General features: G+C 40.5%; 1 protein-coding gene across 1 annotated transcript in view; it reads left to right on the plus strand.

Annotated features, from left to right (window-relative positions):
* Positions 1–21,102, plus strand: part of b4galnt4a (beta-1,4-N-acetyl-galactosaminyl transferase 4a) — a 114,939-nt gene that overhangs the window by 28,405 nt on the left and 65,432 nt on the right. The window contains exon 2 of the mRNA XM_026364709.1: positions 8,402–8,514. Within this exon, the coding sequence (XP_026220494.1) occupies positions 8,402–8,514 (113 nt within the window). The remainder of the gene's footprint in view (positions 1–8,401; positions 8,515–21,102) is intronic.

Genomic DNA, 21,102 nt, shown 5'->3' on the forward strand with positions numbered 1-21,102 from the left:
CGAGGGAGCTCAAGGAAGCGTGCGACCCTTGCGCGCTCACTCTAATTCCTTCCCCAGTGACACATCAGCTGTGACAGTTGTGGCTCTGCAGCAGCTCAGAGTAGCCTCTTATCTCCTCTGCTGTGATTGGAACAGCTGCCTCTGGGTGTCACTGGCAGCTGTGGGGATTGCTTAGTGGGATGTGTGTCAGTGTGTGTGTGTGTGTGTGTGTGTGTGTGTGTGTGCATACAGCATGTATCCGTGCACCAGCTCCAGCACAAGGGCAAACTCATGCCAATGCACATTCAATGTGGAGAGTCATTAAGTGATCCAGGGAGTTATTTGCATTTGTCGTGAACCTCATCATTCATAGCAATAGTTGATCTTCTTTGGTCACTGTTATCTGCTTCCTCTCTAGCTTCTTAAATGTTTTCTGTCATTGAACAACATGGAAATGTTTTCTTTTTGCACTCGTGTCTCCATGACAACCCAGCGGAGGGCCAACGCAGAACGTAAAGGCCTCTAGACAGCCAGTGCAGTTCACAGAGGCCTTGGGCACTAACTGGCAGGAGGAGATGGGCAGAGGCAGACAGGCCTTTAGAGGTGATCAGGGCGATTGCCTGGCAGGTTGCAGAGGGATCATTCTGTTTTGCTCTGCAGTATTTGGCCACATACCAACTATACCAGAGATTGACAAAATTATATCAGCTTCTGTTACTCTTGTCCAATATGATCTGAGTTGCCAGCTAACGAGTGTGTGCAATGATCTATCCCATGATCGGTCAAGAATAGAGAACAAGATTTATAAGATAGCAAATACTCAACATGTATCAGAGAAATCTAACAAAACATTTACTGCACAGTGTATAAGATGCACATTCCTTGCTGCGTTGTAGACTATCATGAGTTTAGGTTGTTGCCTCCTGAGCCCTGCCGATAGTGAGATGTGTGTAAAAAGATAATATTTGTGTTTCAATGTATTAGAAAGAAGAAAAAAGTTGGATATTAACATTAGCAGGGCACAGATAGACTTGACATATAGGTTGTAGGCACTTCCTGGCTTTCATACCGAGTGATTTTGAATGTAAGCTATTGAATACTAAATGAGGCTCTTCTCATTTCCCCACAGTGGTAAGCAGTGATAAAATGCATTAATGGAAGGTCAAAGATTGCCTTTTGTATTTGTATACATAAAACTATAGATGTTATGAACATGAGCAGCTTTTCACACGCTGCCTCTCATTCTGAAAGCAGCAGACCTCACACTGATCCCTGCTGTTGTAAAGAGCCAAACCTATCTATTCTGAAATGCAAATGTTTTCATGATTCTGTTTCACTACTGTACACTCTAAGACTGTGTTTGCGAATCTTTTGCATGAGTGCGTGGGCTTGCAAGTTCGTGTGTTCGTAGCCCAACACTACAATAGGGTCATTCAGTTTCCTTTCAGGCTGTCTGTTAATCTTTGGGTGCACTGTACCCTGGAGCTCTGATTTTATGTTTGTCTCCATCCAAGGCTCTTTTATTTATTTTTTTTGTTATTTTATTTTTCTTAAGTGGCATCTTTACTGAGCTATTAGTGGAGTGCAAAACATTACAGGAGCTTAGACGAGAGAGAGAGAGAGAGAGGGGACCTTTCTGCCCCTGACCCATATTACAGCACATTAAGCATCTTTGCAATCTCTCTCCGCCCTACACACCCACAGGCCTACAAGCACACATTCTCACTACATGTACATCCTCTTTCATTCTGCTTTCCCATCAAATTCTCTCTGTCTGTCCTTGCTCCACTCTGTCACAGTCCCTTTGTCTGTGTTTATCTCATCTCCAAAGCCTTGTTATGCCTCTTGTCTTAATGCACTCTCGCTTTTCTCAGAAGGCTGCGTTGTTAGAGCTGAACTAAAGGCCAGGGAACGCAACACTCAGAGCCAGACCTATTCATCAGTGTCACAGCAGCCCTCCACTCTGCTTCATTACTGACTGGCTAATGGCACAGATCAGTGCAGTTTATTTGCTATAATTAGCTAGCTCCATTTGGCCAGCACAGCCCGAGTGAAGCCTGCTACGCTTATGCTGCCCCCTGCCATGTCACCCTGCCTGCGTGTATGCATAGTCTGTTAGGCCTAGAAGAGTCATTAAGATTCTATACTGGCCCATCAGCTTGATACTCCCCATTGCCTTGTGTCATCATTGTCTTATAATGCCATGCCTGATTGCAGAACAAAAAGCCATGAGCCTTGTAAAACTTTAAAAACTCTCCGCTTGTAAAAACAGTGGCATGTATTGAAACTGCATAGCACGGGGGTTGGAGGGTAGACGTGCGGTCGCGCAGGGGTAGAGAAGGAATTATTGAGAGGCAAAGTCAAGCAGCGAATGGCCGACTGAGTAATAAGTAATTGAATGAGTGAGTGTACACGCAAGTGGAGAAAGGTAGACTCTCTCCTTGCAGTTGCACCCTCTTCTTTGCTTTTCCTTCGCAGTCAAGCTCTTGTCCTTGCATCCCACTCAACTCCATCTTATGGTCTCCACCAATGTTCCAGTCTCCCACTTGACTGCAAATTAAATCTCTTCCCCTGTACCCTCTTGCATTTGCCACTTGTGCACCCTCTTCCCCTCCTCACTAATCTAATGTCTTTCTCCAACCCCTGTGGTCTTAAAAGCTGCAGTCTCTTGTTTTGTTATCCTATGCAATTTTAATTTTGTTCCTCAAAGGAGGGAGAGCAGAAGAGGAGTATGTTTAATGTGATCACACAATGCTGGTGCAAGCCCAAAGGGACGTACAGTGTACGTCACTGAGATGGATTCACAGTGTACTCAATGAGTAGAGGACATCCACGCTGTCAATAATTTACATATAGCACGTTGCTGCTGTGCACGCTTTCTGCTCTTCATTTGAAACCGCCAACCACTGTCTAAGTGTTATTTTTTATCATAGTTTCTTGCAATTTTTGGCTCACATCCATCATTTCTAATTATGGTGTATTAATGCAATGAGCTTTCCATTTACATGCTTCTAATCTTATTAGGTAAACTTGCTCATTGAAACCAAATAGTAAATCATTATATCAAGAGGATAGAAACGGCATAGGAAAAGCAACTTTGATTGAAGTAAGGTTGTTGGGGTCCAAGAGGTTGTTGTTCCAACATGTCAGAAACTGCTGACCGCCTGGGATTTTAGTGTGATCAAGAAAAAGAGGAAAAATATGCTGTCAGCTGCAGTTAAGCAGGCAAAAACACCTTGGCAGAAAGGTCAGGGGCTGGTGGCGAAATGTGTTCAAGGAGAACCACAAGTATGCAACAGCCCAGTACAGAGATTTGCAGAAGGACGCCTGTCGATGCAGCTCCAACAGACCACGCCCCGCCACACTTTTGTCGGCTAAAAAAAAGATGACGGCACTTTAGTGATCAAATAATAAAAAAACAACAACAACAACAAAAAGATCAGACAATGGAAGTACCTAGCAATACTTACAAATCTTGAATTGTATTGTGACACACCAACAGCAAAGTGAGAATTTAAAGTAAACAGCATGAAGTCATCCATCAGTCCTGCCTCGTGTCAAAGGACCCAGCTAGTGGGAACTGTGTGGGAGTATTTTCTTGCACAAATTAGGCCCCTTGATAGAAGCTGTTGAGCTTCATTTGAATGCCAGACTGTTCTAAAGCCTTGTTGCTGAACACTAACCTTTTCCTCATGGCTACCTCTGGCAAGGATAAGGCCACAGCTAGCCTCTTTCTAATCTCAAACTTTTTGTAGTAGCACAACAGTGACGACAGTGTCACAAAAACCAGTGAAGTGTCTTTGGGATGAATTTTAGGATTTAAAGAATAAAACTGTAGGTTGTAGCTATAGCTGCAAGATGCTGTAAGAGAAAATAACTTTCCTCCGTTTTAGGGAAGCTTTGTGCTTTGACTTTGAGCCTTCTATGGGTCAGTCATTAAGGATACATAATAAAAATAAATATGTTTGTTTTCTGTTGCTACTTGTCCACTAAAGTTGAATTTTAAGTTTGCTTGACAGCACTTTTTCAAAGGAGACCATGTAGAAACTGCTCTTGACACACAGTAACACTGGAAAATAAATTGTGATAATGACTGTTGCTGTTCTAACCACTGTATGTGACTGTCTACTATTATTTCCCCCTGTTTACCAGAGGGGCTATTAACACGGAGCAGATCCTAAGGGCTGCAAAACAGATTATTATTAGTTAATGTGACATGACTAGACTTTGTTATATGTGTTCAAACTAAACTTGTCCTACTTAAGCACGTCACTTTTATTTATCTCCTGTATAACGCTCACTTTTCCCTTCAAACTGCCCTTCGATGCCGCTCTCGTAGCCGCTGCTGCGCTCACTCCTTTGATTCTGTGATTAGCATTCTGCTGTATCGCCATTCTGTCTATCACTTAACGTACAGTGGAGCAACACCTCGCAGTGAACCCGGTAGTTGTTGTCAGTTCTGTTGAAAGATAAAATGAGACACAGACACACAACCTTCTCACTCTCATATACATACATTGTATGCCCGTATGCATGCAACAACCTGAAATGCACATATACATAAATTTGCACACGTACAGCAGAGATGAGAGCTCTGACAGCTGCAGTTCAGTGAAAGCTACAGAGTTTAGAATATCATTAGTTTTAAAAGGGCAGCCAGGCAAGGTGAACTTATTACTCACTTCTCCAAAGTAGAGGAGGCTGGGAGAAAGTTTCCCCCAATCCCCATCTCTATCTACAGATTACACTTGCATCAACCTTGGATAAGACTCTTGTTTATTGTGGCTTTTAATATACTCTGTCACAGACTTAATCTACAAAACGCTCCAAAAATCAGTCGCTATCTGTGTCCTCTGGAGGTTACAGAGGTTGTTCTCCATCATTTTATCTGCACAGTAAATAGTGCTGCTGTTTTAAAACTGGGGGACTGAAGACATTAGGGAGAACATAAGAGAGGAGGTGGCTAAATGATTATTATTCCTCCTGGTCTACTGCTAGTGGCAGAGCTTGTATTCAATTGGCTTCCATTAACCTGCCAGTTGGCTTTTTGATACTTTGGCATGGAGGATTGAGGAAGTACCATCACAATCCCAAAACTATGAGTGAATGAAAGACATGCAGTAGTTTTTACTTGGGAAATTATTATTCCCAATGTAGCATTTTTTTGATTCACTGCTGCAGTACCATCTGATTTGTTCTTCAGACATCCACTTCATTCCAGCAGGGAGCAGTATTTATGACTCATTCTCATTGCATCACCACTGCTTTTTATTCGACAAGCTGCATAAGACAGTGTTCCCACTTGATGCATGCATTTAGTCAGAACCCACACAGTCAGACACAAGATTTTGTTGTGTGTGTTACCTACATGCATTCAGTCTATAATTTAGAAAGGTGACATTACTTAATATGGACACCCATAATCACAACAGTGAAGTTACAACTGAGACAAAAAAACAAAAACAAAAGCACAATATGACCATTTTAAGGGGTGCTGATGTATACTGTACGTTGAATGTAAAAATAAACACACACACAACCACACACAAACTCCAAAGGCTTTGCAGTTATATGTACGTCTCTGCATAGCATACAGGGAGGCATGTTGTGCTTAGGAATTGTTATTTCCTCAGAAAAGAAGCTTCAGTCAAGAACTATTCTCTTCAGCCTTCAAAAGACAATGCATGAGGGACCTAAAAAGGAGGAGAAATTATTTGAAAATGCACTCTTTGTGGAAGTTTTCCTTCTAATGTTGGTGGACTGCTTTCTGACGTGTTGTTGATGTTTTCTGCGATGGTTTTCTATATATAACTCCAATGCTGTTAATCTTCCCTTTCTTTACATTATGGAAATGACAGGACTTGGCTATGAGTTTTAACTATCTATACTTTTTCTAATAGCTCAAAACAATGCAAATCATAGTGTACTGCCATCAGCGTATGAGGCATATGTAGAGAAGAACTAAAATAATTTATTATTAGCATGTTTGTGGTAACATAAGAATATTATCTTGGACAATGAATTCATTTCGGTAAGAGACGTACCGTAGTACTGGCTAGTTTGCTGCCTCCACTTTTCAGTGTGTCACTCATTGTATTTTCAGGTAGGACTGATATGAGGTTTTTATGTTCGACATGCTCATTCATATTTAAGGTGATCACTTACACAAATGAGGCCAGGCAAAGAGGAGTCTCACCTCGCTCCCTGGTGCATTGCCTGCTCATAATAGCCTCAGATAAACGGTTATGGAGAGATGTGCTGCCAGTTGACTCATGCAGTGACTCATGCAATGTGCACACAGAGGAAGAATAAAAATAAACAGCAAATTGAAGCGAAAGATAAATCAGAAGGCATAGAGAAATGAATTTGTTTTTTTATTTTCCATTCGGGTGATTTTACAGAATTTGTTACATTGCATTTGCAGCTGTTAAATGCTATGTTGGAATATGTTTTGTGGCATATCATATACTTGAAACAAATACTACAGCATCCTGGACATTCACTAAGTAACACATGCTGGTAATAAAATCTAATTTACATTCCTCAGATGCTTAATATACATATAAAGATGAAAACTTGTCCTGCCATTGGCTCAGCAATGGAAGGGAAGTCAGTCGACTTCGGCTACTCTTTGGTGTTCGCTCTTTGTTTTGGTGGCGCTATGATAGACCCCAGAGGATGCACATACTTAGACTGTCCATGTCGAGATGCACTGTGGGCTGACAGCTTTCCCGCCACGGTTCCTGTGGCTTAAGTGGCCTTGACATGGAAATGGCACTTACAGTACTGAAAGCTTCGTCATGTTTCATTGGCTGTAAACAGTATTTATTTTGGAGTTGGACTGACCTTTCCAGTGGACTTTGCCATCCAAGAGTTCAAAAGCACAAATACAGTATTCCCAAATAAAGAGGAAGATGGAGAAACAGTTAAGATGAGAATACGTCGTGGGCATTTTTTAGAATTTCCTGTTATGTTTCATTAATTTTTTTTAGATCAAAGCTGCATTTTTATTAAAGTTCATCTACGTAGGTTATGATGTAGAGTTGTAGGAGATGCATGCACAAAAATACCTGTCTGCCTTTTCTCTTCTCCTTGACCACCTCAATTTCTCTGTAGCTCAACCCAAGCAAACGCCCCTCCCTTATTCAATTCTGCCCACTCAGACTCATTGTTAAGGGGACATATTGGAAAACCATTAGCTCTCATTATGCTTTATAGCCAGCCGTTCTCCCCATTCTGTCTTTTAATCACAATCCATCCCCTTGTGTGTGTGTGTATGGGTGGGTATATGCACACCCTTGTGTGTGTGTGTGGCTATGTGTGCATACACTGCAGCCAACCCTGCTCAGCAGACAGTAATGAACCACTTTCACAGTAATGCATTTGGGGACACCACAGTGTCCCACCCTCCTCCATCTTTTTACGAGGGAGTCAATGGCACAGGTGCCAACGTTTATGGCAGCCCATCTGAGCTGCAGCAATGTTGTGCATTTGTGAACCTTATCAGCCAAATGGGATCGAATACTGTGCAATACAAATAAAAAGAGATTGGAGTGAATAGGGTTTAGATTCCTTTTTTTATTTGAACTCCTCGTAGAGGTAGATACCTTTGTAGGAAACCGTATGAGTATCCATTCAGACCTTATAACTCCAAATATCGAGGCTCTCGTAAAATGTTGAATATCCTGTTAGCGCCTTGTATTGAATTGGGCCCTGGTTTGTACGTTCATAACAGTGTATGTGTGTATACATGTGCTTGTTTTGTGGTGGCAGCATGGAGAGTTGGCAATTTTGACCATATGCTCTGTAACAGATACACACATACACACACACACACACACACTCGTAATGAGTGGATTTAAATTCCGGTTATTCTCTCCCAGCCAAGGCAACTGTCATCATTGTGCAGCACAACTCCCATAATCCATCTGTAGCATGACAGCATCCTTACAGCTCCACTTCGCAGCAAGAAAAGCTATTCTTTACGTCTCTCCATTTGTCGATCTCTTTCTTTTTTTTCCTTTTTTAACTTCCTCCTCACATTTACATCACTTTTTCCCTCCGGACTGCTTTTAATTCCTCTCTCTTGTCTCTTTCCGTTATTTCCAATTAAATTTTTTTACACTTAATCTTCTTTTCTGTGGAAACTTTTATCTGGTTTTCATTACAGAATTGAGGCTCAGTAGGAAAAAAAAAGCTTCAAATTATAGCTTCAAATTATTGTTGACCATGATGATGATGATGGTAATGAAGATATTCATAACTATAATTATGTTAATAATGATAGAGATCAGAGTGACAATGATCCTTTTAATGATGATGATTAAAATGGAGATGAGGATGATGACAACAAGATGATGATGACAGTGACATGGTCCTTGCTGGCTTTCTGAGCAGTGTCCATGTTTTTACCTTGGGCCAGATGGAGAGAGACAGACGGAGGGGACGGACGCCAGCCGTAAGAGGGACACACGCTCCTCGGCCGGCCATCACAAGAGTGAGGACACCAGTGACAGCAGAGAGGATGAGGCAGCAGTGAGTTTGTTTTTCTTCCTATTCTCTCCCATTATTCTGTATATACCAGCAAGAAAAAGCATGTGAACCCTTTTGGTTTGTGGTTTTCTGCAATAATTTGTCATAAAATGTGATCTAATCTTCATCTAGGTCAAAATAGCACAATTTAATGTGCGTAAAATAACACAAAAAAAGTCTGATCTTTCATGTGTTTGAGAACAACCATAAAAACCTAATTGTGCTAGTAGCAGAATGCTAATCACAGAATCATGTCTTATGATGTCACTGTATACAGTATATTAATGTCCATACGGTATATGTGTATAGTGTGTGTGTGTGTGTATAGTGTGTGTGTGTGTGTGTGTGTGTGTGTGTGTGTGTGTGTGTGTGTGTGTGTGTGTGTGTGTGTGTGGAGAAGCTCATCAGGGCTGTAAAAGTCACAGTCTGGATCTTAATTATCATCAAACACTTTGGGCTCTGTTCTGTGTGCACCCAAAGATTACTCTTCTAAAACAGTCAGCATCTCCTTAATGAGAAAGAGATTAGGGATGAAGCAAAAATAATCTAGATGCAGGTAAAGATGTTCATGAAATGAGCTAATGTAGCAAGGGAAACATTAAAGGGATGGCATCTGTGATCAGATTTTATGGTCTAGAATTTGTATTTTATTTTTTTTGATACCCGTCTGCAGCTTAGCCCCCCGCTGCAATTGCACTGTGAATTTTAATAGTTTCTCTTGAAGGCCATGTCTCAAAATACATTGTGAATACAGCGTGCAATTTAACCTCCTCTTCAAACATTTATATCTGTAATCATTCTCACGCCCAGAGATGTGAAATTAGACAGAGAAATATCCAACAGCAGAGTTTGGACTTCTGCCAGGGATCATTAGCACTTGGTACATGCAGCAGTGAACCACAGCGACAACCTGACACTTTAACTCTTAGTTTTCGTGACAGTGGTGTTGATTTTAGGGTGATGTACCGAAATTTGGGACCAACAGATAATTTTCAAGTACTACAGGACATGCAGAGCCCATTAGTCCCAACTGTGTGTTGAAACGACAAGCCCCTGTTGTTTCCATCAAGGAGTAATTGGGAATGCTGTCATAATTAATTCAGAAAGTTAAACTGTGAAACACGAATGATAATAAACAGCTGTGATTACTTTGAAAAAACCCACTTCTCCAAATCTGTATGTAGCCTGATCTGAATGTCTGCTAAAATGGATAACAAAGAGAATATCTTGCTAATTTATGCTTGTAGGAGATAATTGGGGTTAAGGGCCTGCTACAGACAGGAAATATCAAATTCATTCACAGCTGCTTATTTTTGCTTGTCAGGTGTCTACAGGACAACAGATTCTTAACCTGCATATAAAACAGATTTAAAAGACACAATGTCTCTGGGTGTGTACGGACATGAGAATATGTAGCAGTCAAAATCACTGCAGGCACTGTTATCTTGTTTTTGATTTTTTTGTTCTTTTCATATAGAAATTATTTTCACCACTTTAGTAAGGTGAAAAGAGTGTTTCAAAGCTCTCAAGAGTCACCACTCATTATTTGGCCTTGAGGCAGGTTATTCTTTATTACGTTCTCCTTATTCAACCTTAGTCGTCCAAGTTTCGGTCCAAGAATTTGCCACTCGGTCTTCCTTGAATATTTATCTTGCCTGAGGCTCAGAAATCTATAAAACTACCCGAGGAGCTCAAGAATCAAGTTGTGAACGCTGACAATCTACAGTAATTTAATGTTCACTGCATGTTTGGCTTTGTGGAATATTTAATATTAAATATGTCCAAACGAGTGGACGATCTTTACACGGGGGTTATTTTATGGAAGAAGCTGCTGTATGTGAATTGAATTCAGGTGAATTATACAGTTTATAACCAATAACAATCCAGTTTATTTCAGTATTTTTTAATGTTCTTGACTGGGAAATGTTTATATTTGTTATGCACATTATATTTGTTAATACTCTTGACTTAGATCAAGATCTGATCACATTTTATGACAAATGAATGTAGAAAACCAAGACATTTCAAAACTTTCGTGCCACTCTTTATCACAGTCAAACTGCTTTCTGACATGTATGTCCAGTCATACTGTCTCAATGTCTCAAAATCTACAGTGTACACTCCAATACACCATACACAGCATACAGCTTGTACTTGGCCACACACGAGCTGGAGTTTAAAACCCAAACACAGTTAAAACCCAAATTGTTACAAAATCGCTGTACGACTGTGGACAAGCCCTGGGGACCGGCCAAGAAACGAAAGACGATATATCTTATTCCATAAAATGCAGTCGTCTTCAAAATCGATTTAAGTGAAGGCTTTAGGAAATGTGCTTGAAGAGATAAGAGTCATGAAGGGAAGCTGCCAGGAGGGGGTTTTCTGAACGGCCCTCCTTTAAACTCTAAACCTGCCTGATAGTGTTAGGTCCTCTCTTCTGTAGCAGTCAAATGAAAAGCGGCTTCTAGGATGAGCGAGTGTCGTGCACTGAAGCTCAAATATTTGGCTGCACTGTAAGCATTTTGCTGAAGTCACTAAAATGTATCAGAAAGTTTATAGCACACTGTTTATGAATTTTAATAGCATCCCTTTGTCATTTGTTCCCCACACGACGGGTGATAGATTTGGTTTGCTTCAAATAATGATCACTTAGATGAACTGTGTTCATACTTAGACAGTAAACACGCTCTAAATCATAACAATTACAATATAGGAGATAGAATTGGCCCGCTGCAGGGCATGCTTATTTGGATTTACGATCTGTAGAGTAGGAGACTGAGCTACATTTATGGTTATCTATAACACTGCCTTATGTGTAACAAGCACTATGTTTTATCTTTACAAAAGTGTGTGTGTGTGTGTGTGTGTGTGTGTGTGTGTGTGTGTGTGTGTGTGTGCACACGTGTGTGAACACAGCTCACCCTTTAGACTCTTCTGTTCCGCATCTCTCTTCATCTATAATTCACATGGCCATTTACCAGCACTTTGTTCCAGCAATGCTTGACCCCTGAATGCGTTTGAATGTGATCTCTGAACTGTGCGGCTCATTCTGCATCGACGTCTCAGGGAAATCCAAAGCAAAATACTCTACGGTAACTGGCACACAGCTGACACTTTTACGGGACGAAAGGGTTTTCCAGGGAGAACGCTCGTTCACTTAGAAAATGTCAGTATCAAAGGTCAAGGGTCGTCTCTGTGTCCTGGCTTGATTGATGATTCAGTAAAACTGGGATTTCAGAAACGTCATACAGTGAAACCAAACTGGCACAGATGAACACAAACAGTTAAGTCCTTTTGCTTCTGTGGAGTCAAGAATAACAGACAGCCCAAAAGAAAACAACCTTATTGTAATTGGACACCACTTGGTAACAACACTTCGTGGCTCATAGCGGGAACATGCAAGGACTGTCATAAGCACAGGTAGAGAAAGATGTTTGTGCATGGCCTGCTGCTCAGAACCATTTAATGAGGACTTTTATTAGATGTATCCTGCTCCACATGTTAAGTCTCACATGCCCTCTTTCTGTTGTTCTCATGTTGTGCGTCCTGACTTTTCACAGACTTTTGCTTGACTAAAGGTGAAGAAGAGGAGTCTGGTTTCAGATAAAAGCCTTGTTGTGTGTCCCGTGCCTCTCTCGCTTGTTGTTACATGGATGGTGGCAGCAGAAACGAAACACAGCAAGCGTTAATCTGAGCCTATTAGAACAAAGCACAAATACACAGAGAGTTAAGGATGATATAGACAAAAGGGGGACATGACTTGACTGAAGGAAACAAGAGAAAATCAGAAGTAAAGAGAGGTGAGAAGATGAGCAGGGTTTTTTTTTTTTGTAGAGGAAGTAATTACATTTCTCTCTGCCTCCTTAAAAGGCTGTTGACTGAGCAGCAAATGTTTGCCTCTGCACCTTTCTTTCTCTACCTGAAAATCACTAAAACTGCAGCTTAAGTAGTTGACAGTGTGTGTCAGGGTTGGCAATTACAACAACAGCCTCCAGGATGTATTTAGTTTTTTTTTTTTTTTTGTAAGACATGGAATATCTCTCTGGCCACCTGCTTTTCAAGATGCCACCTGAAATAGATTTACCTTGTCACGAGGTGTGTGTTTGTGTACATGCCACCTCCAGGTGATTACCACCCTTTTTCAGACTGTGGTTGCTCTTGTGCCTTTTGGTATGTGCATTCTTTCCCATATATTTGTGCACGGGTGTGTATGGATGCGTGTGGTTTCTTTATGTGAATGAAATGTGGATTATGTGCTCCTCCACCGCCACCTGTTTTCCCTGTCGGTGGCAGAGCGCCTTTCGTGGATCGGCTCCTTCACACATGGGAGGCAAGAATGATGGGAGAAAAAAGAAGGAAAGAGGTTTCACAGGAGACACTGTGCAGGAGCAGATTGTATGAAACTGGGAATCATTAACATTACTTGATAGATAAAAGAAGGAACAAACTAAGCATTAAAAGTCACAAGCATAAAATTCAGGGGTGAGCAATGAAACGGTTTCACAAGTTTGCACTGTATTATAAAATATGCAATGTTCTACTAGGTGCCATCTAACAGATACAATGATAACAAGGCGTGAGACATTGGCTCAATCAATGCTGAATGATCAGTGCCATCATCTCACACTTTGTCAGTTAGAAAGTTATTCTGCTAATTATTATTTGGACCCGTTGTTGCTTTAAACTTACCACTTAAACTAACCAGTTGCGACCACGTTATATGGCTCTGCTGGTCCGTGTCAATTGCATCAATGACTCATTTCAGAGATGTTTTATTAAATTTTGGCTTGTATGAAGTTGAACACAAATGTTTTTACATTCTAAAATATGTCTAACTTTCTAACACACACACACACACACACACACTCAGAACAATAACTCTAACAATAACAATAAGTGCACTTTCCCAGACATTAATTTGACAGTGCACTGTTAAAGAGGAGGTAGCCAAGGTAAAGACCTGCAAACAAGGTCAGGGAGATGAGGTGAGAGGACAGGAAGGGCGGGCGAGTGTGAGGAGATATTTCACAAGATGGTTGAGAGTAAGGGCTGCACCATTGTCTTTCACCTGACGGAGATTTTAATCATTGTGGCAATTTTATAGCGGTTCATAAATTGCAGCAGCCAAGCCTCATTGTTAACCTCCAATTGCTTTCAAGGCTGTAAATATGGCTGCCGTACAATGCTCTGGCCTTGCCAATGGTTTATGGGAGATGGGGCCGTGCTGATGCTGGCACTGGGAGACTTCCCTTACAATAATGAGGAGCAGAAAGCGTGGAGTGACTAGTAAATAAACACATGGCTGATCAGCAAGTTTCAGCACAGTCAAATGCACTACACAGCTTTGTCGTGACGGTAGGATGCTGTTTCTCCTAGCTGGGTCTTAGGCTTAATGTAATCTGGAAATGGATCCAAGCATGGGGATTACCGCCATAGCATAATTGCTCAATTTGACATTTAGATTTGACCATAGGGATCAGTGACACGACTCAATTATCCAGGTAGTGTTTGCATTTATTTAGTATTTAATATGCAGTCACAGATTTGAAAAAGGACACTCAATAAGCACTTCAGGGTGATAAATCCAGGTGGTGACTCAGTGGCCTCATCTCTGACATGTCTGAGTTCTCTCCAGCCGGCTGATTGGGTCTGCAGCCAGCCAAGTGGAAATGGATCTCCTGTGAGGCATTTGGTACATCAGCCTGAGCACCCTGCCCCAGGATGTCAGAGCTTGCGCTGTGTTTGTTTTCTGCCACTTTTCCTAAGTGTTGCTGTTACCAGAAGAGTTTAATTAATTTTTTATCCATCATCAAGGACAGAAAGTGGTTCCTGAGAGTCTCACATTTAGCGAGACATTACTACTTCTGGTTGACTGTCTAAATGGAAGACGGAGGGATAATAGAGCTGTTATGGTGGATTCATTTCTGTTGTTCACTTTGCATGACAGTAAGCTGAAACATATGAACTCACAGCTTTGAAATAATGCTGGGTCAGTTCCTCTAGTAGAGTGATAGCTGAGGAGAAAGAAACTGAGAGAATGAGGGTCTGCTATACAGGTAATGTCGCGCTGTCCATGTGGGAGACCAAGGTTTGAATCTTGGCTGTGACCTACCTCCAGCAGGGGTCCCTAGGCAAGACCTCCTTATGCTCACCCTGCCTTTGACTTGTACCTCACTTGTAAGTTGCTTTAGATAAAAATGTCTACTAAATGTAGATTTACTACAAGGCTGAGATGACAGCGCAGTTAGGGTGACAACCAGAAACCATAAATAAACTGACTGAAGTTTTTTAACAGTTGTATTTGTAATGTAACAACCTTTTCAGCTTGTTTCTACTCTGTCCAACTGCTAATTTTCTCTGGTTCTGAGATCTTTGGTACATGCAGTGTTATCAGAGTTAATAAAAATGGTGATAGTTGTCTTGTTGTTTTTGTCTTGTATTTGATCCCATCAAAGGACTTGAGTCTTATGCAGGATTTATCTGGTGTTTACATCTTAACAGTCAAACCCTTTAAAGTGCTGGTCCTTGCAGCAGTGCATATCCCTATAATTAATGCATTCTCCTAAATGTACATCATTTGACGTCAAACTGTTTAAAGTAGCCACAAGCATCTGTTAACACTAAATTCTTCTTGTAATTTTGCATGTTGACAGCTCTGTAATATGAGGCTATTTGAGGGACCAGTTCAGAACAGTTTTTCCTTTGGGTGCTCCAGTGCTTATAGTCGTTCTCACTATCACCTCTCAGGCATTTGTCAGCATGGTGTTGGTTCACAGAAGCTGGAGATGCAAGTTGTGGCTCTGCAGTAAACTCCAAGGCAGGGCTCCAGCACTGAGGTTTGCACCATCTTCTACCCACAAACAGAGGAAAGCCGAGTGAAAACCTGTTTCTCATGACCCAACAGCTCTGTGTGCACATTCATTACAGTATACGTGCTCACAAACAGGCATGAAATGTTCTCAAATGGGTAGCTAAGGTAACTACATCCTCACACCAATGTAAATACTGACTTATTTCTTTTACTATTTTGGCCATTTGGTAGCAAATGTTGGCTCTCCCTCAATCCTTTTAGACGCCTTATTAAAACTCCTGTTACTGCTGCGCTGGCTCCTACTAGCTGGCTCTGTTCCAGCAATGGTCAATGCTAAGCTGTTACCAGCTGGCTGTTTGCTGTTACTGCTTAGTTTCACGCTGGGGCCATGCTGGGTGAAGGTCATCAGGTTGTAAGACATAACATTGGACTATATCTCTTTTTCAATTTCTCACCTCCACCCCACTCTCTCTGCGGGATACTTTTCAGTTACTTTCTATTACACTGATATGATGGATGCCTGCTGAGTGTGGTCGAGGTGGACTGCTGATGAAGGTGTGAGAAGTCAGAGCCACAAAGTGCCTTCACTCACTGGAGATAACATAAAGAGAAGATAAATTGTGCTTCAAAAGGTAGTGAAGGGCTAAATGATAATTATAGTTGAATATAGTTGTGTTGCATGTGTGTAAAACACCTGTTGGAGTTGTCAATTGAAGATTGGTCATAGGAATGAGTGATTTATGAAGTTCAGTTGCATACAACACAGGCTAAATTAGCAGTCTTGAGTCACTGCGACACTGTAAACAGTGACATGAATAGTTACAATATATTTTGGTGCCTGCTGCACTGTGCAGGGATGGCGTGACTCCAGATGGCGAGTTGGTTTTGGCAGTCCCATAGTGAATCTGACGATCGCAGGCACAGAGCTCTCAGTCTGTGTTTGTTGAGGAGACATTTTAGACCATTTACACTGAATTATGCCGGGAAGAAATATTAACTGTCTGAATTGTCCCTTGTTCATCCCATAAATAAAACGAAGAAAAGTTGGAAATGGATCCTAGGTTGTGGGATACGAGATAAAATCTCTATTTTTACCGTCTGCTCCTGTGTCAACATTGCATATAATCCCTCTGTGGTAAGGAAATAGATTTTTGACTCTAGTCATTCTTAAGCCATGTATTGTACTGCTCCCATTCCCCAGTGCTTTTTCCACATTGCTAATCCTAAAACAAATGTTTGCTAGAGAAATATGCCTGTATTATAATTACACATCAAATGCACATCTACTCATGCAGGGTCTGTAGTGTTACATAAGACAAGCAGGAACAGAAAGAGCTGATGGTTAAATGCCTTTCATGGAAATAAACATATCAGCCCCTGCAGGACTTAAGTGCTTGATGCTTTAGGTTCTCTCAGGAAGCTGGGTCATAGAAAACGGCCTTGCAGTGGAAAGTCATCCATAAAGATGCGTACATGTGAAGGTACAGATTAAACAAGCAAGGACTGATCTGGTTCCCTCTTGATAAAGTAAAGCAAAAACCATGCACTCCAGACTCCATGAAAAGCCAGTGAACAATAGGAACAATACAGGGATAAGAACCGTCCTGAAAAATGCTGAATAATATGAAGTAAGCATTCTGTCTCTTTTCTTCTGTCTTGCCAAATCTCCCACTCATACTTGACGTGAAGTAGATAAGGGAAAAATGGATGGGTGATGTGAGTAATTGAATGGGAAACAAAACGTGGGCACGCCGTGTTCCTGTGGGTCTAAGAAAGAGGAAAAGAAGATTCATTTGCATTCCCGTGGGAACATTTCCTGCTTTCATCAGTATTCCCTGTTTGCCAGAGTTAGAGCAAGTGCCATATCTCTGAAGAGTTGGAGGGGATTTCGTGCTTTGCTTCAGTTTCCTTTTTCTCTAGAGAGTTTTCTATAGGTGCCAGCTGTTAAGTGTCTTTTTTTTTTTAGCCCGCACTCTTCTATGAGAGTGTCTCAAAACATTAACCAGTATATAGAGATATGAGTTGAATGTAACTCACTGATGGCAATAATGTACAGGGAATCTGTAAAAACAGCGATGACCATTTAATTCTTATTTGTGGATGCCCACAAACTTCGTTTTTCTGGACCTGCACTGCGACAAACTACTCAGACTTTAAAGGCTTTGTTTCTCTGCTTATGTTATTTCTTTATTTATTTTTGTCTCACTCATTTTTCTGTGTTTTCCTCTTTCTGTCAAACCTTTCTCCTCCACTTCTCTTCCTCGCTTCCATTCCTTCTCCCCTTATACGGATGAAGTGTTTGTTTCCAGTCCATAACATATTGTGGTGAGCACGCCGGTGGGCTTACTCCTCATTGATCTCTGTTGTCCCCACGCTGTCCGGGCAGAGGCCAGACACTCGGAGCCTTTCGATTGATCTGCTCAGGATCTTTGCCTGCTTCACCAGTCATGGTGACTCACTGTGCCTTGTCCTCTTGTTCTCTTCAACTTATCTCTGTGTCCTGTCATCACTTCTGTGTGACATCTTCTACCACCAAGAGAATAATCTGGACTACTGTCTGTGTCTAGTTCAGAGGACACATCATACTTAGATGTAGTGTGTGTATTAGCATCATATTTCCTTTATTGTATGACTGTGACGTCTAACATACCATAATCACATTTAAGGATATTTGACTGCACAAGAACATTTAGGCACAATATCCATATTATTATTACAATATTTATGTGCAATATCATTCACAGACGTGTCTTGAAAAAGAAAAATCATGAATACATGTTGAGCTGGAACTTTAAATCTTGACAGTAAAAATAACAATTTGACAAAACAATTCCTTACTGGAGTGCCACTGACATCTCACAACCTAAATAATGGAGAATGGAGACTATTGTAGAATACTCAAGGAGAGTAAATTAATAAATAGTCATGCTATACATACTAAAATACAAATTAAAAATGTAAAAATAGCACAAAGAAATGGTACAAACTTTGCTATGCTATGTACACAATAAATCTATCTATTATATAATTTATATGCTATTTTGAATTATATATGATTACAGCAGTTTTGTTGCCATTTATTCATTAACCATTTATGGATGCATCAGAAGATGAGTTGTAGAGTAGATAAGCCTACTGTCAGATTACAACTAATGTTTAGTTGTATTTTTGTAATTTTCCATTTGGAAAATATCAACTTAATAAAAACTACTAGCACTATGAGGTTTTTATGTTTCTTCTCATTAAATCAGACATTTTTTGTGTTCTTACTTTAGGCGCATTAGATTTGTTAATATTCTTGACTTAGATGAAGATCACATCACATTTTATGACAAATGAATGCAAAAAACCATGAAATGGTTCATATACTTTTTCTTGCCACTGTATCATTTTAGTCATTGTAACCTGCCGCACTTTACAGTAACAGATCACAGCGATCCAATTACCATATAAACCACAGTTCAAGTTTGACCTTTCAAAGTCTTTGTGAGTAGGTGGTAAATGAGACAGGTCTCGTTTACTAGATTTTCCAATAAAGCTGCACACAGTAGATACGATTTTGCACTTTATGTGGTGCTATGACAACTTGCATGTCGTGATAGCCCTTCAAGGGAAAAAAATTAGCTTAAGCTTAAATATTGACCGTGTTCATGAAATGGCTGAGATTTAAAAAAAAAAAAAAAGAAAAAAGAGATCATTATTCTTTGTGTAGCTCATCCTGAGGTAATGGCCTAAACAGGCAGACCAAGCAGTTTATTATCTAGCTACAGTAGTGGACAGGATGAGCTGCTGAAGCACTTTGTTTGGCTCTGTTATTGCTGTCAGGATATCAATTCCTTTAAGCGTCCTCCTGAATTTATTCTGTCATTAAACAACCCCCTGCTTAGATTTTTCTTACTTGAGTCAATAGAAGTTTTCAGGTATATCGACACACAAGTCGATGCCTCTGGCTGGAAGGCACAGATGCATCAGAGGGTGGTCAGTTCACATTCTTGTGAGACGGCGTCTAGCAGGAGTAAACCAATTTTTATTAACTATTTCAGTTTGTGCCTGACCGGACAGGAGCTATGTTAGCTATGTTAATTGCAACCAGTGAATCAATGATGCTGTTAGAGTGAATGTCTCTTTGTCTCTGGTGTGTGGTTGTACAAAATTGAAATACAAGAGGAAGTAGGTCAAGAAAATGTTTTAAATATTATCTGCTCAAAGTCAAGTTTAAACTTACTTATTATTATACATTTAATTATAAATTAAAAGATGAGGAGTACCTGCATTTTAGGAGTACTTGTCATGGACAGTTAATTTTTTATCCATGATCCATTTTTTTATAAATGTTTTCTGTAGCAGTATCTGTAATAAAAACCCACTTTTGTCTTTCTTTTGAAAACCTGCATTGCAATTCGGCCACCAACAGGTGCTCTTTAATGTAAAAGCAGCTTTTTCTCTCTTGGTTCTTGATCAGTAATTTGTAAGGGTAAATGATGCAGCTCATACCAAGAACATAGTTCATTACAAAAGACAACAACACTGATATAAACACACCAAATGTCTTTTCAATTTTCTCTGAAACAAAACCAACTGTCATTTAAATGAAAACTTACTGACTAACTAGTTTGTCTTGATATTTTAGGTGCAGATGACAAAGAGCAGAAACACTTTTGCAAAATGTCACCAGCTGGTTGAATCCACACAGAAAAGAATCTACCAATCTTCACCAGCTGGCTGAAAATTTGGCAAATGTTAATTGTTCTCTCTGAAGTATTTAGAAGCAGTCAGCGCCTGTGGCCTTGACACGTCTCCATCATCTCACATCTGTTTTTCCCTGCTTTCTGCTGTCATCTGCCCCTGCCAAAAAGTGGGAAGCTGCCCTAAAGAATCCAGTGTAGCTTTCAGCTAGCAGAAGCCATGTCTCTGCAGGACACATGTAACACACATAGGTACCTTTATATATATAAAATAAGAAGAGACAATATCACAATGCATTGCAATATTGATAATTTCCCTCCCTCTGTCTCACACATATTGTATGCTCACAGGAGAGCAAACACAAACCCCCAGTGTTTAGAGTTTGCAGCAAGTCTCTCTAAGGGTCACTGGGATTTGTCGCATTATTTTATGTTGCTGTAATTAACTCAAACCCAAGTGACTGATTTAAGAGGTTAATGTTTTATTTGCAGAATAAATGGCTAAATGGCTAAAATGGAAGCGGACACATAATGAAGACTAACAATTTGCAAGCCAGATATCTATGGCAATTAAAAACTACGACTGCACAGTAAAAGTGTACTTGTCATACATTGCACGGATGCAGTGGTTAAAAAGCACTAAAACAGCAAGCCGCTGGAAACCCTCCATCTTTGCCATTCATGCCGCAAGCTTCACTGGGGTGTCAGTGGTTGTAGCACAAAACAACCACAAGTGTCCCTTGATTGGATCATTTTACCTGAGTGTTGTGAAAATGTAGGATGTGGAAAGTCATGTGGAAAAGTGCATTTTCACTCTGGAAGGTCGTCGAAAATGTTTCTGGGTTTGGCTGAATTTGTATTACATCTACAGCCATAAAAGATAGACTATATGATATACATGTTAAATGACCCGTTACACTATTCCCAGAATTGTATGGCTATGTGTAGGCAGAGAGAGAGAGAGAGAGAGAGAGAGAGAGAGAGAGAATCAGGCAGACTGGAGGACACGATGGTGGATATGATGGACACAGTAACAGAAGAAGAGATGATGAGACAGACAGAGTTAGATTGAAAGAGTTGACCCTGGGCAAGCAC

This window comes from Anabas testudineus, chromosome 6 (assembly GCF_900324465.2).
Source record: "Anabas testudineus chromosome 6, fAnaTes1.2, whole genome shotgun sequence".
Lineage (NCBI taxonomy): Eukaryota > Metazoa > Chordata > Actinopteri > Anabantiformes > Anabantidae > Anabas > Anabas testudineus.